General features: G+C 44.9%; 1 protein-coding gene across 3 annotated transcripts in view; it reads right to left on the bottom strand.

Moving 5' to 3' along the window:
• Positions 1–19966, bottom strand: part of SMYD2 (SET and MYND domain containing 2) — a 50980-nt gene that overhangs the window by 18926 nt on the left and 12088 nt on the right. For all 3 annotated transcript variants that reach the window (XR_004352113.1, XM_032648046.1, XM_032648054.1), the window contains exons 2-3: positions 10838–10901; positions 1621–1731 (exon numbers count right to left, since the gene is read on the bottom strand). Coding sequence is in view for 2 of the 3 variants with exons in the window: in XM_032648046.1 (XP_032503937.1) it covers positions 1621–1731; positions 10838–10901 (175 nt within the window). In the remaining variant the exon portion in view is untranslated. The remainder of the gene's footprint in view (positions 1–1620; positions 1732–10837; positions 10902–19966) is intronic.

Below are 19966 nucleotides of genomic sequence, written 5' to 3' on the forward strand. Positions count from 1 at the left end.
AATACAAATGGTCTGGTTTTTTAATCATCAAGTCCTATAGGGATGAAAAGATGGCCAGGTAACTTTTCATTTAATAGACTATTAGTCATAGTAGTAATTATAATAAAAGTTGAATGAAACTGGTATAAACTCATCATAGCTTTCAGGCTACCCTCCTGGTGCCAAAACATATCAATAGTTCTTTTTTAGAGCGGAAATCTTCCCATTCACAGGATCCATTTCTATAAGATTAGTAAGTCATTTTGCCTGGGAAAACTTTTCATTCAGAAAGGGCACCGGCTCCTTCTGAATTCTTAACCACCACACTTTCAATAACGTCAGGCGGTGGGGCTGGGGGGGAACCAGCAGACTGGTCACCCAATCCTCCCAAGATGCTTATGGATCAAATTGGATGGCTTACTTCACCCAGTCACACCATTTTCTTTCTCCTACCCTTTCCTTCCGACCAAGTACTTGGCATATATTTAAAGATGACGCTTAGTAAGGACCCAAAAGTTAACCTCCTCCAGCAAAAAAGCATTCTGATTTTTCGGTCTCACTCTACAGGCCAGCCTTGATGCCTGTGGTAACCCTGAGCCAGCGAAGGCGCATGTCTGCAAGCACCTGACCCAGGCTGAACATAACAGAAGCATGACTTCAGAGGTCGGAAATGTTCTCCTGTCTGCGATGCCGAGGAGCCTGACTTGGTCTGGGGACAGATATGAGCTGGTCAGGATCACATTTGGTTTCGATGAAGGAAAAACCAAAGTTTTAACAGAGGGAGGTGGGGTGGGGGAAGACAGAAAGAAGAGGCAGATGAAATTTCAGCTTTAAAAGAGTTACAGTACAGAGGCCCTGCCCCCAGCTTATCACTAGCAAGCAGCTCCGTGGACATACACCTTCTAAGCTCCGTGCGGCCCATTTCATCGTGTCACAAGGACAAGTCCTACGGCATTCTCCGCCCCTCCTGTCAAGGTCAGGTGTCTTATCATCATGCAATCAATAAGGCCTGAGCAAACTGGCGGTCAGGACCACCAGCCCCCCGGCTTCATCTTTGGAGGAAACCGCTGATGGCTGTCTTCATCCCCACCCTCCTCCCCTCTCCCCTTGCCTCGATTTCTACTTTTCCGCTCCTTTTCTTTCTCCTCTCCTTGCACATGCCATGCTGGCTGTTCTACCCCAAGGCAGGGCGAATAACGAGAAGGAGAGGAACAGGACCCAGCACAGGACAGGGGCGGAGGGTCGGGGGAGCAGAGTTCACTCTGTGTCTGGGGAAAGACGGGAACAGTGCAAAGCTTCGAAGGCCGGTCTGGTTCCCTAGGACGCTCTGATTATTGTCAGTCAGGTTTTCACGCCCTGAAAGGCCGTATTTTTCTATGTAAACCTGTCTCATAAAAATCTCAGAATTTAGTAACTGTGGCTACGGTCCTGGCCTGGGGTAAGCGACATCCTAGCTGCACAGGTCAAACAAACCAGCTCACACGTGCAGCATTGTTCCCAACCCCATCCATATGGATGTGACCGGAAATGGGGTCCCAGGACACTTAACGAGAGATGATCACCATGGGTCACTCACTCATCTTTCTGACCTTTAAGAAAAATAAAAATAAAACACACTTGAACGTGATCCCAATTCCTCACCTGTTTGGCCAGAATCCGTGCAGTTAGCCTTACAGTCTCTGAGGGATTCCAGTTTTCCCCCAAAACAACCATGGGAGAACATTCCAGCTTGTGCATGGGCCAATCTTCTCTCTGGGAAAGTGAAAAAACAATTATTACACACACACACACATATACACATATACTGCAATAAAGTTCGAAAAGAGAGGATGCAGTAAGTCCTACTAAGGTCAAGTGAAATATGTTTCCTTTTGGAAAACACGATGATGCTCACAAAAGCTAGAGATGAAAACATCCTTTAAGATAGTTGTGGCTATATAACCTTGACTCAGGCCTGGCCAAGGTTGTTGGCAAGAGAAAATTTGCTTTGTGTTGTTTCATCAAGCATCTGGTGCCCCTCACCATTCCAAACAACACACACACCTTTCCATTATCTGTGGTCGCTGTCAAGTCACAGGGGTGAGTGACTTTGGCATTAGCCATTGGTTTGGCTCTGCTACCTACGGTTCTGTTCTGGCTCTGTTCTCACTTCAGAGCAAATAACCAAGAAGTGACACACGCAGCACCTAGTCTGTGTGTGTCTACACAGACACAGCACAGCACCCTTTTACAGGTGATAAAAACAAAACACAAATGAGGGCTTTATCAAGGGCCCTCTAAGAGTCTGGCCAGGGCAACTCTTGGGAATATTTAGGAACACAGACTTCCTGAAGAGTCATTTGATAAAAGAGGAAAACTGTTCTCCTTTCTATCACTTGTCTTGAAGCTTTCTGCCCCAGGTTGGGGGGTAAAGGGTGTGTGCTCACTCCTGGAAGGGTGGAGATGCCCCCTATGAGACGGGAAGGCTGAGGAAGTAGGAGGACGTGGGTACCGTGGAGGAAGGCTCTGAGCACTGGGCATAAAGAATGATGCCGGCGTCAGTGACAGGGTTACTGTGGGGTGACTGGGAACTGCCTGGACCACACGGGCTCCAATAAAAGCCCACCACAGTGGCGTGATGGGGCTGAGAGGCTGTGGGAGAGGACTCAGTGGGAGTCTGCAGACACTCTTTGTCGCAACGGAACTGGGTATCATCGTGTTCTCCCCTCCGTCTCTCCTGCCTCAGAAAATGGCAAGTCTGATGGTTCAGGTGCTCAGGCCAGAACCCTGGAGTCCTCCTGGCTGCCTCTCTTCTCTCCCTTCCACTCCACATAAATCTCCCTGGCAAATCCATCCTGTCTGCCTGCAGAATACAGCTAGCCTTTGATTACTTCTTGCCTCACCACCACCCCCACCTTTCTACTGGGTGTGCAGACCCGACACCTCGCCCCGTGGCTACCTGGACGCCCGCTTCTGCCCCCACCCAACTCTGCTCCAGACACCAGCCAGAGTAATTGATTCTGCAAAGCACAACTCAGATCCTGCCTTTTCTCAGCTTAGCACCTTCTAATGACTTCTCACCTCAGAGCGAAAGGCCAAGACTTAAAGATGACCCGTGAGGCTACACGTGGTAGGAGCCCCCCCTCCCCCGCTTCCATTACTCTGAGCTCATCACCACCACCATGCTCCCTCACCTCACTCCATGCTGGCCACCACGTCTCCTTGCTGCTCCTTGAACAGACCACGCTTGCTCCTGCCAGGAGATCTTTGGCACTTGCGGTATTTCCTGGCTAGACGCCTCTTCCCCTAGACATCCACCTTGCTCCCTCCCTCCTCCGCGTCTCTGCTCCGATGCCCCTTTTCAAGGTACCTGCCATGAATACTCTGTCAAGACCAGCACTCTCCCCAACACTCTCCCTTTCCTTGCTTTTATGTTTCTTCTTAGTACCTCTCACCACCTGACATATTACACACTGATTAGTTGTTTGGTTTACTATGTCTCCCTCCCGCTCCCACTAAAATAAAGGACGTTATTAGTCTGTTTTGTGTACGCCTGTTACCCCAGAACCTAGAACAGTGCCTGGTGTTTACTAGGCACTCAATAAAGTTGCTGAATGAATGAAGATGTCTCCCTCCCCTCCCCCATGCCAAATATAGGAAAGACACGATGTCACAATGATTTAAGGCAGCCCGTGGCACAGACCCTTGGCTCAAGTTCTGTGCCAAGATGTTCTGCAGAGTTAAATAACACCATGCCAAATATAACTAAGAACAGGGGGAGAAAGAAATGACAAGATATGCACAAGGGAGAAGAGGATCTGTTTTTAGCCAAAGCCTAAAATGAGCGCACGGTGATGAGGCAATGTGGTAGGAACAGGTGGGTCTAGCTCCCAGCCGACAAACCAGCTCCCTCCCCAAATGCAAGGCAAAAAGGGAAAGTCAAAGAGGGCTTCAAGCCTGGCCTTGGGATATCCAAGGGGAGTGAGCACCACCAGCTGGGGCAGATGGCTAACTGGCAACTAGGAACACACACGTGTCCACTATGACCCCAGGAACGCTAATACAAGGTCTCTGCAGGGCCTTGAAGATGTTAGTTTTCTGAACTGTAGGTGGTGTCTTTTGGTGTTTAACAATGAGCTCCTGGGAGAAATAAGTTTAATACTAACATTTCTTAATATGACTTACATATTATTAATAGAATTAATGTCAAATTAATGTGAATAAAAAGTAACATACAATGTAGACATGTATTGATGTTAATGTCTTCAAAGGGAAGGGAACCTAACTCCAGGGCACGGTCTGGAGGCGAGCAGAGTGCTGTGAAGTAAGAGGACACTGGTTTGGGGCTCGGGGAGACCTGCATTCTCACCCCCCGCTCTGCAGCGAAGCAGCTATGTGACACCAGGCAGGCCTCTTAATCCCTCTGCATCCATATCCTTGGCTGTAAATAACATGATCCCTAAGTTATTTAGCAGGTCCAGAATTCTGAGTCTATGATTTTATGCTTTCCAACAGTGATAATCAGACACAAAAGCTTGAAGACTACCAACAAATACAGGACCTTCAAATGGGATAATTAGGCATTCATGCAACCAACCACAAAGGGTCATTGTGGGGATCCAGCAAATAAGCTAACCCACAAGAAGCATTCAGACCAGCGCCTGGCACACACTGCGCTCTCAACAAACGCTGGTAATTGTTCATTTACTGGTTCTTTCATTCATCCAATAAGCCCTCGACTGACCGTAGAGGCAGAGGTGGGAGATGGAGTCTTTGACTTCAGGTAGTTTACGACTATATCCGAACACAAGGTAAAAGTAAGAGCACCTAGAATGTGATATAGCCCCACACAGAGCAGTTAAATCAGAGAGCTGGGTAAATCCAAGGATGCGCAGAATCATGTAAGTTTCATCAAGGGAAATTTACTAGGTAATAAGTTTTCACTTTCTGTCAGAAGGTGGAAATGACAGAGATGTGCCACAATGGCACTACTCGGTTTTAATTCTTTTTTTTTTTTTTTTCAGTTTTAATTGTTAAAAAAAAAAAAAAAAACTGTTGGGGGGAGAAGAACATCTAGTAGAAATGTCAGATAGGTTCTGAGCATATCCTGATATAATCTGCCCCTAAGTTCTGAGCATATCCTGATATAATCTGCCCCAATTTTGCCCATAAGAAATTATAAACAATCAGATTGGACAAAATTGAAACAAAAAATTAAGCTAACCTGATGGATAGGAATAATAAGTCTTATCAATTAATAGTGCTTTATTTGTGTTTTGTCTGGTTTTTTAGTACTGCCAGTTTCACTGATTTTGCAACCCTTTATGCTTTAAAAAAAACATTTTTGCCCGTTTTCCCAAAACTTTCTCTACTAGTTTTCTTCAAAATTCAAGCTGTTCCTCCTTGCCTGATTGCAATCTTTATAAAATTTTATGCAAACTCAAATGGATCCCATTTCCCAGGAAAGTAATATACAAATAAATGCACAGGAAGGATTCAGAAAGACACATGCCAAAGTGTTACTAGTGATTTTCTCTGGAAGGATAAAATTATGAAGTATGGCTACTCTTTCTGTTCTTCTTTCAGTCTTTACTTTCTGATTTTTCTATATTGAGCACAGATTATTCGTGCAATAAATTCGAACAATTAACTATCGTAAAAGTAAGATAGGGAATATTTTGGTACAGTTTTTAAACTTCTAGTTCATTTTCAGCCAATGTAATAACAGCTCTGCATGACTTTCCTTTTTGCACATGGACAAAAATGCTTAAAGATGCGTAAAGAGCGTTGCAAAATTGTTTCACAGTACACCGGCACTTCCAACACCGGAAGAAAAGAGTGACTGTTATGTCATCCAGTTTTCTGCTGAGCAAACGATATATTGCCTCCCTGCGTAAGAAGACCGGATTCTTATTGTGACGTCCCCTTTTCTAACTCTCGCATTTGGTGTTTCTTTCGTTCTCATGGGGCTTTCAATCTACACCATGTCTACTTGTACACACGCACACGTGGTTTCCTGAAATGTGGAGCAGCACGCGTAGGTGATTTCTTAAAATGTGGAACAGTAAGAAAATGTCAGACTTGCTGCTCTCTACTACCATTCTCTGCAAGAGGAAGAATGAAGAGGGAATCAGGGGCTTAGTGACCATCTCACACCAAGATGACAGACACTGCTGAGCCCCCATCACAAGGACATCTGCTTTGTTTTCTCTTCCCATAAAAGAGTGATTGGGATGCACTCATTCATTCCTACACGTTTTTTCCTACTGGTGATATTAACCATTTAGAAAAAAGAGTGGCTCTGTTGAAGATGGTTCCTGTGTCTGGGTTAAGAGGACAAAGCGAATTTAACCAGGACTAACCCTATGACTCTGGCCCCACTCACTAATCACCCAAACAACGACAGGGTCATGGGAGCACTTCTTGGACATTTCTACGCTTCAGTTACTTTCTAATCGATGATAAAAGTCAAGAATGTTCACGAACCTTTGATCACAAGCGCCTCACACGTGCCTTTTAAAATCTCCATTGGGATATGCCCCTTCCTACTTTCAAAAGCACCCTCATAATCCTATCACCTCTATTTACAAAACACAAATCGTTTTCTTCTATTTGTCAATGTTAAGCAATAATACCCTAGAAAGTTCTACTCCACAATTCCTCTATGCAATAACTTTCTAAAACTATTCTCTTCACCGTGTCATAGTACGACTTAATGAAAAAGTCTTAAGTGAGTGAATAATACACTTAGCTTTCCAGGCATATTTATAAAAATAAATATAGTTCATTAAAACACACAGGTTACAAACCAAGCCTAACTAAAAAGGAATTCTCTATTTCTTTTATATTTCCTCCCATTACCCTCTCATGCATCGTCAATTAAAATCTCTCCTCTGGCAGAGGATCCCACTGAGCCAAGTGAATGAAGAGGAAAGGAAATGGGACAAGACAGGGCCAAACTGTATACAACAAAGCAGGATCCTAAAGCCCTGCAATTAGAGAGGAGGGCCCAGGGAGAGTAAACACAGTGCTGAGGGTCTCTTAAGATGCTGCGTTTGTGGAAGGATGTGTGCCTTACACTCTTGGAGAGGTTTCTGGAAAGACAACACCACTGGAAGGGGTCTTCCCCCCTTTCACCTCAATGAAAGGTCACTTCTCAGTCTTTGACACATTCCCACAGTGCCTCTTCTCCTGGAGGGTCCTCAGCACCCCCAAGCACAGTGTTGGAAACCAGTGAAAAGCCCTCCCCAGGCAGCCTGCACAGTCTGGTCTCGGTTCTGCTGCTGTGTCCCCTTGGGTGGGTCACCCAACCAGTGTGGACATAGTTTTCTTATCTACTGATAAACCTCCTTTCCAACCCCATCATCTGATGTGTGACTCCAGGTGGGTGGGGTCTGCCTTTGAAGAACGCCCAGTGAACGACCAGCAGCTGAGGGCCATGCTTTCTTAGGCGGAGAATCACTCATTTACCTTCTTCATTGCTGCTCTTGTTCTGTGCCACTTGTAGCAGAGTCTCCACTTTGATCCTATCCAAGCAGTCCCTTGGGCAGAACCCTGAATACATTTTTATCTGGAGCAAATGCCCCAGATTCCTCCCTAACGATTTTATGGATGAAGCCCTTATACAGCCATTTATTTCTAGGCGCTTACTTTGATTAAACCTTTATGACCATTCTATCTCATTGTAATACAGTGTCCTGCACTTACTCAGTTCTTCAGTACCGTAGGATAGAACACCTTAATGACTATTAGCCTCTTCCTTCCACATCAGGAGACAGATGAAACAAAAACGGAACTTACAGGTCAAATCCAGCCTCACCTCTAGAAAACGAGTGGCTCTGGGAGCTGTGTTATCACTTGTCCTCTAGGAGGCTACTTCTGTCACGAGGGATACTTCACAGAGCACAGGAAAACTGAATTGCAGAAGTGCTCTCCAGGACTCATGGTGTCCTAGCCCCGAACCTGGGCGACACGCAGGGAAGACTGCACATCACGACGCTGGACACAGCAAGCTGTCTTGGCCCAGACCTTCAACGTGACTTACAGTCACAGCACTGTATCCCCTCACATCCTGGGATTCCTTGCTACAAGCAATCGCATTATGCTTTAACCTGTACGATCTGTCTATAGGAGGAGAATGTACAGACTTCAAGCTGCTTGCTGTAAAGTAATAAAGAGGCATTCTGGGGGGCTTCCCTGGTGGTCCAGTGGTTAAGACTCCTCGCTGCCACTGCAGGGGTCACGGGTTTGATCCCTGCTGGGGGAACCAAGATCCCGCATGCCACGCTGCACGGCCAAAAAATTAAAAGAAGAGAAGAAAATCTTCTTTAAAAAAAAAAAAAAAGAAGAAAAGAAAAAAGGGGCATTCTGGTTAACGTGGGTTGATGAACTCGATCACTGTGAACCTTCCAAGCAGGGCACCCATTACTGTGAGTGTGCAAATCTGGGAGACTAGGTCCTAAAGGCAGGGGGACCACAATGGCCACCTCAAGACCCCAGCCTGGACCACGATGATTCGTCAAAATAATGCCACCTGGTGAGGCCTAATGGAAGACAGCTCAGCGGCCCGCTCAGGAGACCCCGAGGTAGCTCAGCATCTCACAGATTCTCATATTTTATATTAATGCGGAGTTTACGGTTCATCAGAGAAGTTAACAAGCATTTTGTAACAAGCATTCCTCATACAATGTACACCATTAGGGATCTCAAGTTCTTAGAAACCATCCATTCTCTTAGGTGAAAAAAACAAGCCCCTCGGGTGGGGGGAAGAGACAGTCAGGGAGTTTGGGATCGACATGTGCACACTGCTATATTTAAGATGGATAACCAACAAGGACCTGCTGTATAGCACGGAGAACTCTGCTCAATGTTATGTGGCGGCCTGGATGGGAGGAGAGTTTGGGGAAGATTGGATACATGTATATGTATGGCTGAGTCGGTTTGCTGTGCCCCTGAAACTATCACAACATGGTAAATCAGCTATACACCAAGATAAAAGAAAAAAGAAAAAAAAAGTCCCTTAAATCTAACATATGCTGTATACGTTATTCTCTGCATACAGCTAAGCTTCAGTCCAGCCTGAGTTACTGTAATATTATTATTTATAAGCCCTCACGCCTGCACACAGCATTACAGTTTACATAGAACTTTCGTATCTGTCAAATCATTTGGTCCTTACAATTCATCAAGATAGGGGCCACTGTCCTCATTTACATTTAAAGAAACAGAGACTCTGAGATGTCCTTTGTCCTATGTCCTATGAAGTTCCTAGAGCTAGTCATTTGCAGAGCTGGGACCACGTCCTCCTAGTCTTCTGTGTTTCAATAGTCTGAACGGTCTGTGAGTGACTAGCTTGCTTCTTTAAAGAACCAGAACGTCATGAGTTATTTCTTCTAGAAGTGTTTAACTTAAACATAGAAACAGCTAACTTATCAGGCCTGGAACCAAATCATGTCATTCCAGGGCTCACTGATCTCTCCAATGTCGCAGCAATCCAACCACAGAATTCTCTGTGTATGATCGGTAGGGGCAAAGTATGATCTCTCCTCTTCAAAAGAAGCCACACTCCCTAAAAACTCAACGACAAACCCATCTATATTCTCACTGCCCCACAGGCTGACAGCCTCTGGAAGCCCACAGGGAGAGGGACCGTGTACGTGGCCTTCAGAACCAAGGCTGACCTTCCCAAGCCAGTGACTCAGCCTGTGTTTCATTCCCGCCAGGGCCCCTGTGACAGGAGCTCTACGGTTAGATGACACTGACATGCTAGACATTGGAGCTTAGCAACCTCTCCCGCTGCCAAATAACGCTCTTTGGAGACTTTCAGAGACCAGCTGCATAGGGAGAAGAGAGAGAGAAAAAAATGAAATCGTGGGTAATGAGGCAGATCAGGGAGGGGGGAGGGGACAGACGGGAATGACACCAAGTATGGGAAGAACAACAACAAAAAGAGGTACAGATATGTTGAAAATCCTCCCTGTCATATAGAGCCATTGTTTAATGGCATCAGCATTTCCCAAGGAGTATCGGCAGGTTTCCATTAAAAAAATAGTTTGGGGAGGGTATACTGAAGTCAAAGATCATATTCTCCCCAAATTCAAATTGCTGGAACATGGAACGCTTTTTCTGTAAAATATCTATGAACATTTTGTATAACTATACAGTATCAAGTAGAAAAGTTTGGAAGACACCACTCCTCGTCCCTCAAAGAATCTACCAAGAGCTCCTCCAAACTCCCCCTTGAGCTTCCCAGTCCCGTGTTCCGAGACTCCCTTGAGACGTATCCATCAAGCCAGATGGCCCATGGTCTACATGCAACTGCCTCCTGAACCCACTCAGCACCGACTGCTGCCGAGGCACCATCCCCAGGTCTCCAGGTCCAAGTTCAGAGCAGCTCGCCTCTGGCTGTACAAAGGCTGTGCCAGGGGCTCACCTAAGTCTAGCTGGAATCAGGCTGGGTTAGACCAGCCCAAGTGCAGCGTGTGGCCTGCTAGAGGGACATATACAAATACAGATCTGTGATAGTAAAGATTAAACAATTTTAAAGATAGCATTTTAACATTTTTCACCAGTCATCTTTGCATGTTCCGTCTGTTGCTGGTAGTCTTGGGGGGCAGACTATCAACCTTAGTGATACACATGCCTGTATCCAACATGGCCCCCCATTTCTGATCTTCTGTGTGGCCCCAAAATGCTACTGCTGGCTGCCTGTCATCACCGGCAGCACACAGGGGGACCCAGCCACTTCCTATGCCACAAGGAGGCTTTGTAGCTCTGGCTGCAGGAGGGCTCTGGGATGCCGTGACAAGGACGAGAAGGATGTTGGGTCCCGATCTTCCGAGGAAACAGGGCCCTCCCTGCCAGCTGGCCCAACACCTACCTGACACTCCACATTGCAGTAAAATGCCTGCTTGCATCTTCCACATTTGGACAATCCTTCTTTCCTTAAAAAACAGAAAGGGCACTGTAGTGTCGAAAGGCAGGGAAACGTGAAGTTGCACATTTTTTCATGCAGTAGCAACAGCCATCTGGTCCGAAAGCACAGCCAAGAGTCACCTTACCTTGCTCTCCCACTGATAGGTGGCATTCTCCCAAAGGAGAGTTTGACCAGATTCAGCCCTTGAGTAGGAGTGAGTTAGTCAAAGAGGACACGCACCGACATTTACCGACCCCAACAGCATGAAAGGCACTTTCCAAAGAGACGAATGACACACTCTTTGACTCATGAGCCTGGCCTGGGACACCACAGCTGTTAACATCACCTGCACTATCATTCAATAGTTTGGGGCAAGTCAAAGGCTCTTATGTCCTGATTTTCTCACCTGCTAGACAGGGACAGAAATAAACAAAGCCATCTTGGAAGTTTGTGTCTGTACAGATGGAGGATTGGGTCCACCCACACTGGTGAAGATGCACCGTGAGTGGCAACTTTTAGTATTTAGAGACACAAGTGATGCAGAAGATAGGATGGAGGGTGTCAGGAGCTCAAATGTTGTCTGGGAAGCTAAGTTTAAAAACAATGCAACCCAGCAAGTGGGAACATATTCCTGAATAAAATATTCCCAGATCTGATTGGTATACACATCCACCTTGCCGGTATCCTATTGAGCGATTCTTCTGCCTCGTCATAATTAGGTCAGTCCTCCCTGTTCATTGCCGTATTATTTATCTTCCTGCTTCCCACAGAGGACAGGGATATTGCTGTTTCCCAATTGTTAGGTGCTGGTATGTTTGCTGCGTTAGACAAGCCACAGTTTTTTCAAAAACTGTGAAGCCCCTAAGTTAAACCACATACGATAGAACTCTTAAAAAACTTTTTGAGGCGGGGAACCACCACGTGGTTAAATCAGAGCACTATCTGTAAAGCCCACTGTCTGATTCTCACCCACCACACTGAAGCCAGCTTTCTGACGTACAGAAATGCTGACACCGCGAAGAGCACTCTTGCTACTGTCAGGGGTGCCCCCTGCCCTGCAGCGGAGCCCCCTCACACCCATCCCTTCTGCAGCTTCCCCGGAGAGCTGACAGTTCATGATATACATATAATCACACTGCAGAGTCCTCCTCTGCGTCTCATCAGCAAGTGGTAGTCACCACACTACTCCCACGGAATCGGGAAAGTGTTCCAAAAATGCTACTGTTGGAACGAAACAGACTGCCTTGCAGTTTTCATGACAGCACTTGGGTTCCAAGAAGCAGACTGAAGAATGTGTGGGAGAAAAATGCATCTTGTGGTTGAGGTATAAATAAATGTTCCAAGTTTGCACATCTCAGTGGTTCAAAAAGGAACCCACTGATTTGGCTGAGCGTATTCTCCGGCCTGAAATACCCTCCGAGGAGATACATCTGGACGAGATGCACGGTCCCTGCTCTCCTGCATTTTATGCCAAGAGGCAAAGGACAGATGTGCGTGAAGACAGCCGTGAAGTGAGTTGTGAGCAAGTGCTAAGTGACAGGAACCGTGAAGGAATGCCAAAGGAATGGCAAGTACAGACAGGCAAAGCCAAGGAGGGAACTTTGAAAATTCTTTCCAAAAAGAAGTGCGTTTGGAAATGGACAATGGATGGGTAGGTGCTACCCATAACAATGTCCATCTGAAATAACCATGAGTTAAGGTTTGCTTTTGCAAGGGGGGAGGTCACAAAACCTCTCTGAGAATCTGAAGCTATCAACTCTCCCCAACCCCCGAAAAACAACAGCAAATTTTGTGAAATTTCAAAGGCTCACGAGTCACCTAAAGTCTATACATGGACTAGCTCTGAAACTAGAGTAAAGACCCCTTGATATAAAAGACTAGGAAATTATAATGTCTTTATTAGCTCTACACCATACAAAAAAACAAGGATTATATACAGAGATCTTCCTGCACAGATGCCAGCAGTAAAGCTAATATGAAACCAAGGTTTGTTTTCAGTTTCAAGGTAACATCCCAGAGAGAGAAACAGCAATTGGGCTCTGGTGAGCTCGGGAAGAACTCTAGTGGGATTTCATCAACATGATAAATCTCCCAAAGGCCGGGTTTCATTCAGCCCAGCCAGTCACCAAGTCCACGGCCACAAACAATGAAGATCAGGCAGAAAGAGCTAACTTGTCAGGATTGGCGAGAGGTTACACAATTCCTACTGTCCACCCCAGTGGTTCCCAAGATGTGGTCTGTAGACTACTGGGGGCCCGGAGACCCTTTCAGGGAGTCTGTGAGGTGAAAACCATTTCCAGAATACTACTACTGCCTTTTCTGTCTTGACATCTGCGCTCTAGGAGGTGTAAGGTGCCTGGAGGGTGAAACCTGCGATGCTTTAATACAAATCAAAGCAGCGGCACCAAACTGTCCGAGTGGTCACTGTATTCCTCACTTCCACACACTACAGCAAGGGGGGGAAAGCCAGTATCACTTAAGAATGTCCCTAATGAAATCTAAAATATGACACAAATGAACTTACTTACGAAACAGACTCACAGACACAGAAAACAGACTTGTGGTTGCCAACAGGGGCGGAGGGGTGGGAGAGAAATGGATTGGGAGTTTGGGATGAGCAGATGCAAATTATTATATATAGAATGGATAAACAACAAGGTCCTACTGTATAACACAGAGAACTATATTCAATATCCTGTGATAAACCATAATGGAAAAGAATATGAAAAAGAATGTATATAGGGCTTCCCTGGTGGTGCAGTAGTTGAGAGTCCCCCTGCCGATGCAGGGGACGCGGGTTTGTGCCCCGGTCCGGGAGGATCCCACGTGCTGCGGAGCAACTGGGCCCATGGGCCATGGCCGCTGAGCCTGCGCGTCCGGAGCGTGTGCTCCGCAACGGGAGAGGCCACAACAGTGAGAGGCCTGCGTACCACAAAAAAAAAAAAAAAAAAAGAATGTATATAGATATATATATCTCGGAATTACTGTCATACAGCAGAAATTAACACAACACTGTAAATCAACTATACTTGAATAAATTTAAAAAAAAAGAATGTCCCTAATGAAGCAGTAACAAATATTAACGTCACTAAACCTCAACTCTTTGGTATGTGTTTTTTTTGACATCCTGAGATGAAATGGGAAGCATTTCTGCTCCTACTGAAGGATGAGGGCTCTGTCTCAAGGAAGAGCTCTTGGCCATCCCTGGAGCCATAAACTGAACTAGCCACTGTTTTCTTGAAATACCACTTTTACCTGAAAGAACAACTTTAGACAAACTGGTTATTCAGACTTGTGTATCTGGCAGCTATATTATGGAAATGAATGAAGTGAGCCATCACATCAAGGAAAATAATTAGCAATATTTGTTGCCAATGATAAAATTTGGGCTTTTGAGCAAAAATTAAAATTTCGGAACATACGTCTGTTGCCCTAGGCTTGACAGTCTCTCGTCTGATGAGACTGGTGGTGGTTTTCATAATTATGATTTTTTGATATGGTTTGATGAAATAAAGTTTTAGAAGGTCTGCATAATTTAGTGAACCAATGCTTTCCAAATGACCAGTGTATGATGTTTTAAAAATTACACATGGGTAAAAGAGGCATTCAAAGTCCAAGACAGACTAAGGGATTTTACGTATCAGAGTACATAAAATTCACAGATGGCTTCAGGTTGCACATTACAACTAGTCTTTAAGACAAAATCACTTACTGAGTTCTAGTGTTGAATCAAAGAATATCTGCAATTAACTGAAAAGGTTATTAAAATACTCCTTCCCTTCCAACTACATATTTGAGGCCAGATTTCCTTCGCATACTTCAACCAAAAGTACATAATTCTCCAGACTGAATTCAGAAGCATATCTGAGAATCCACTTGTTTTCTGGAAATCCAGACATTAAAGAGATTGGCAAAACTGTAAACCACCACTATTCTTATTAATTCTTTTGTTTTGGAAAACAGTCCTCATAAAAAAAAAATGTTACAGTAACGGTTGCTGTCATTTTAAAATAAATAAACGCTTTGTAATATTCTTTATTTTTAATTATTAATACAAATATGGTATTGACAAATACCAAGGTAAATAAAAAAAGCTCTTTGGAGTTCTCAATTTCTAAGGGTAGCGAGGGCTCTTAAGACCTCCGTTATACATATATACAATGGAATATTAGTCATAAAAAGGAACGAAACTGGGTCACTTGTAGAGACATGGATGGACATAGAGACTATCATACAGAGTGAAGTAAGTCAGAAAGGGAAAAACAAATATCGTATATTAACGCATATATGTGGAATCTGAAGTTGGTACAGACGATCTCATTTACAAAGCAGAAATAGAGACACAGGCTTAGAGAACAAAGATATGGATACCAAGGGGGAAGGGCGTGGGTGGGATGAATTGAGAGACTGGGATTGACATACATATACTGAGACTATGTATAAAATAGATAACTAATGAGAACCTACTGTATAGCACAGGAATCTCTACTCAGTGCTCTGTGGTGACCTAAATGAGAAGGAAATCCAAAAAAGAGGGGATATATGTCTACGTACAGCTGACTCACTTTGCAGTATAAACTAACACAATATTGTAAAGCAACTATACTCCAATAAAAAAAAGACCAAAAAGTTTGAAAACTGATCTCTTGCAATAGTTCCATCAGCTGTGAAGAAATTATTATTCCCGCTTTTCAAATGAAGATATTGAGCATCCTGGAGGTGAAACAGCTAACCCAACACGGTCATTCAGAAGGTGGGTAGCAGAATCAGAATTCACACATCAAGGTACATACTATGTCTCCATCGTGCAAAAATATCCTTCCTTGAGTACTGTGACATGAAACAAAAATAATCTATGTGTCTGGATAACAGTAATAACAAAGTATAAGTAGAGGCATTCTTTACTCTGGTCTGCATAATGTCCCAGCTCCAATGGTATCCCATTAATGCTACTTGGCTTCAAAGATGCAATGGGGAGAATCCAGGATCATTTCTGAAAATGAGATCTGGGGAGGGAGCATCCCCACAGAGGGTCTCTCAATCAACTATTCCAGAGGAATCAATGTCACCTGAAGCAGACTGGAATAAAATAAGGATTGTATTCAGTCTGTGCAAAGACGGTCCCTCTGCCTCATTCAGTGTGCTAAATCTCAGACACTGGGCCAGTCCAAGCAGGACCGTGTCCTCTGGGAACTGGGTGATAGAACACTGCAGCTCTCACAAACAACAGAAAAGCCTTGTCTGGCTCAGAGGCAGATTTTACTGTATATATGCTTATGGAGTCATCTACCTGGCCACATGTGAATTTTCTTAGCAAAGATTCCCCTGAGCCAAACTACCTTCACAGTAGAAAAGGAGAGAAGCTAAGCCAATTACGGAGAGTGAACAGCATAAGAATCTACTTTGATCTATTTGGTAATAGCAGTTCTCGATGAAATGGGGTAGGGATGGGAGCTCTGTTTAAATTATCCTGATACGTGCTTCAGTTTTTCCCATAGCTTTTCATAGGGAGAGATGTACACGTTTCATAAGTCTAATGGTTGAAACCCAAACTAAAATTTGCTGAGCTGGAACATGCACTGTGTATGTGTTTGAGAGAGAAAGAGAGAGCTCCTGTGAGAGTTTGACTACTGCTGACTGCAAAGTTTGGCCAGAGAGAAACTTCATATGGGAGATCCATTTTCACTGTAGCAATATACAGGCTTTTAGAATAAACTCTGGTCCTGCAGAAGACACAGCTGTAAATCTTTCATTTGCAAAGTAACCTGATCTGAATTGTCCAGGAGGTTTGGGGAAAGACTGCAAAAACCAAGAAAAGAAAACTGCCCTCAAAGAAACGATAAATAAAGGTCATTTGGAGGAATGAAGTGAAATAACTGAAAAGGAAGGGAACTAAAGGCAAGTTACTGGTGAAATCACACTCATAACCTCTTGGAGTGGCTCTCAACCTCGGCTGCATGGGCCCGTCTGGGGGTGGGGTTGGGTCTAGCAGTTCTCATCAGACTGATTTGTGCTGGGAGTTTTAGAGAACTACCCGGATCCAACGTGCTTCCAGAATGCAGAACCACTGGCCTAGGCCTATGGTCATCCATTTGGGTTGAGTGTTTCTGAGTGCTAAATTTGCCGAAGAAGAGTGCTGAAGCATTCTTCTCTGCAATGCAGACTTTACAATGTAACTCTTCTTAAGAATGACTGGCACACACAGGATGTATTAGGTTGTTTAGCTACCTTGATGATGGTCAGAATAAAGTGGCAGACCCCGTATTTTCGAACTATGACAAGCAAATATTCTAGAAGCCAGGTGCAAATTTTAGAAAAGGAAGGCTCAGCTTTCTTTCCGCCTCCTCCTGATTCCCGCCTCACAATGTGGGATGAAAACGATGAGTTACTTTTCCTACTTCCCCATCTCAAGTCCTTTCTTCTTGCTGGTGCCGGAGGTGCTGTGCAATCTTGGGCAAATTAGTAATCCTTTCTGAACCTGTTTCCTCCACTGTAAAGATACAGTTTCTACCTCATAGGTTTGTTAGGCAAATTAAATGAGAAAATAACCCGTGAAGCCTAGGACTACTAGACTTTTAATTAGCCTTCATTCTTTTGTGTGTGTGTGTGTTTTTTTTTAAGTGATGTCAACTCCTGAAATATCTTCAGGACAATGTCACTCAGACGCATAGTTAGAGGATTTATGCTTCTAAAGCCTTTGTTTTACAGGCAAACATCTACCCTGCTGTGAATGGAAGGGCTCTTTGAACTTAAGAAATGGTTCTATCCACAAAGGGAGGAAAGAAATGTTACAGGAAAATGCAAGTATCTGATTATTAGCGACTGGGACAGAACTTAGAAGACACGCTCCTGTCATTTTCTACTGGAGGAGACACACGCCGTGTTTAATTTTCTTGCTTTAAAAATTCGGAAGCCACGAAGATCAACAAGTTAGGGTTGTAATTAACAACTCCTGCTAGTTAAATGCGTTGCCACAGGCGCTGTTGGTGGAGATCAAAAGGATTTGATCCTGCAAGCTCCCTCCTTTCTGCGACTGAAATGAATGCTTCGTGGGTTTTCCCCATGAAAGAGAATGATACTGGCATGGAGTGGGTTTGCAATAACAATTACTTTTAACTAACGGTGACAGAAGAAATGACAAGTAGGCTCTGTTGAACAGAGGCAGTCCCAGCCAAATGAAAAAGAGAAAAGGAAAAAAGCCCCAGTGGCGCAATGTAACTTCTCCACGGGTTGAAATAAGACAATCAGAAACAAAGTTAGCCTCCCACCCAGAGAGGGTGGTTACACTAGCAAATTTCTATTTGAGAGAAATAAAAATTGGAGAAATTGTGGCAGAACCCTATTATAACCCTGGTCAGGGGACAAGGATAATATTCAGGGTACTGGTTTTTGTGTAAGAGTGAAAGATGCTCCACATAGCACTTTAATCCACAATGTAACAGTGAAAATGGGACCACTTGCTGTGGGAACGTCTTCCCAGAGCAGGGCTGAACCTTCCCCTGGGCATCAGGCTTTGTTCTGAGGCTTGTTAAAAGTTAGAGCCCAGGGCCTCCGGGGAGGCGGGAAATATTTAGAGCAGTAAGGCAGCAACTAATAGGTTTTCCCCAATATTGGAATAGGAGCTGTGATTTACAAGGATAAAGCTGGGCTTGGTGGTCAGCACTGAATGGTTGACCTTGTTATAAAACGATGACCCTGGGGGAAATGGGGTGACGCAGGTCAAAGGGTATAGTTTCGGTTGTAGGAAGAATAAGGATCTACTGTATGGCTCAGTCACTACAGTTAATAATACAGTATTGTATGCTTGAGAGTTGCTGAGAGTTGAGCTTAAGCATTCTTGCCACACAAAAGGAAGTTACCTAGGTGAGGTGATGGATGTGTTGATTATCTTGATCTTAGTAATCACTCTACAACCTCTATGTATATCAGGTCATCACATTGTACACTTTAAATACAGACAATCATATCTGTCAATTATTCCTCAGTAAAGCTAAAGAAATACTGTAGACATGACTCTCCACATCACTGATTCATGAGAAGTCAGGCTCAGCAATGAAAAAAACGGTGAGGATGCTAATTTAGGATTTGTTTTAATGCAGGCGCTAGTTGAGATGAAATTTACCTTTGCCTTAGAAAGAAAAAAATTCATGAGACGTATGGATAGAGCAGAGAACTACTGACCCTACTGAACAGTGAACATTATATTACTCTTTTCAGCCACTGGACAACACCTACAACCAAGCCTCATCTTGCAGGCCCTGTAAAATCCCTAACAGTTGAATCCTGCCAGGAGAGATGTATGCGCTTTTAAATTTAACATTCTCCTCTGAAACTCTGTATCAAATTTTGTGGGAGATGAGAATGACACTTCCTTGCAATTTGCCTTTGACTTCTCTGATGCCTACCGATTGAGAAGTCAAAAGGAAAGGAACAGGGGCCATAGGGCAAGTGACCGAGCCAACTCCCGGGCACTTGACCGAGGTGACGGTGGCATCTTTGAACAGCTGCGAAGGGCCGGAGAGACCTAAACTCAGAAGCTTGCGGGCTGCCGGCCCGTCTCGGCCTCCGCACACAGCCGTGGGCAAGTCGAGTTCGAACACTTGCTGAATTAAGAGCCCGCCTAAAACGTGATCTGGCCCTCAGTTTCCTCGCCTGTGACATGGGTACAGTGTTGCCAGGGGAACAGGGTTGCCTCGGGCCTAGGTGAAGCAGGGTGCATGTAATGCCCTGCCAAGTAAGAAGCGGGGCGAAGGCCTGGTGGGACGCAGCGGCCCGGGGAAGCGGGCACCCCATTCATCTGCCCAGAAAGCTGGCCATGGATCACGTGCCGAGCAGAGCAGAGCAGCGCCCCTCTCCTTGGCTGACTTCAGGCACCAGCCGTAGAGAGTGGGTGTGCGGTGGGCCTGCACCCTCTGGGTGCGAACCACTTGACTTTTGCCGTCTTCCTAGATCTTTCCAGCAGCCGTCTGGGGTCAGTGTCGTAGACAGGGAGACTTTGCTGAGGCCGCACAGCCTGGAGTGAAGGAGCCAGGGTTGGACCCAGGTGTCAACCTGCTCTACCCGCAGGCCTTCCAGCAGGTGGCTCCTGCACCC

Source organism: Phocoena sinus, chromosome 1 (assembly GCF_008692025.1).
Source record: "Phocoena sinus isolate mPhoSin1 chromosome 1, mPhoSin1.pri, whole genome shotgun sequence".
Taxonomy (NCBI): Eukaryota; Metazoa; Chordata; class Mammalia; order Artiodactyla; family Phocoenidae; genus Phocoena; species Phocoena sinus.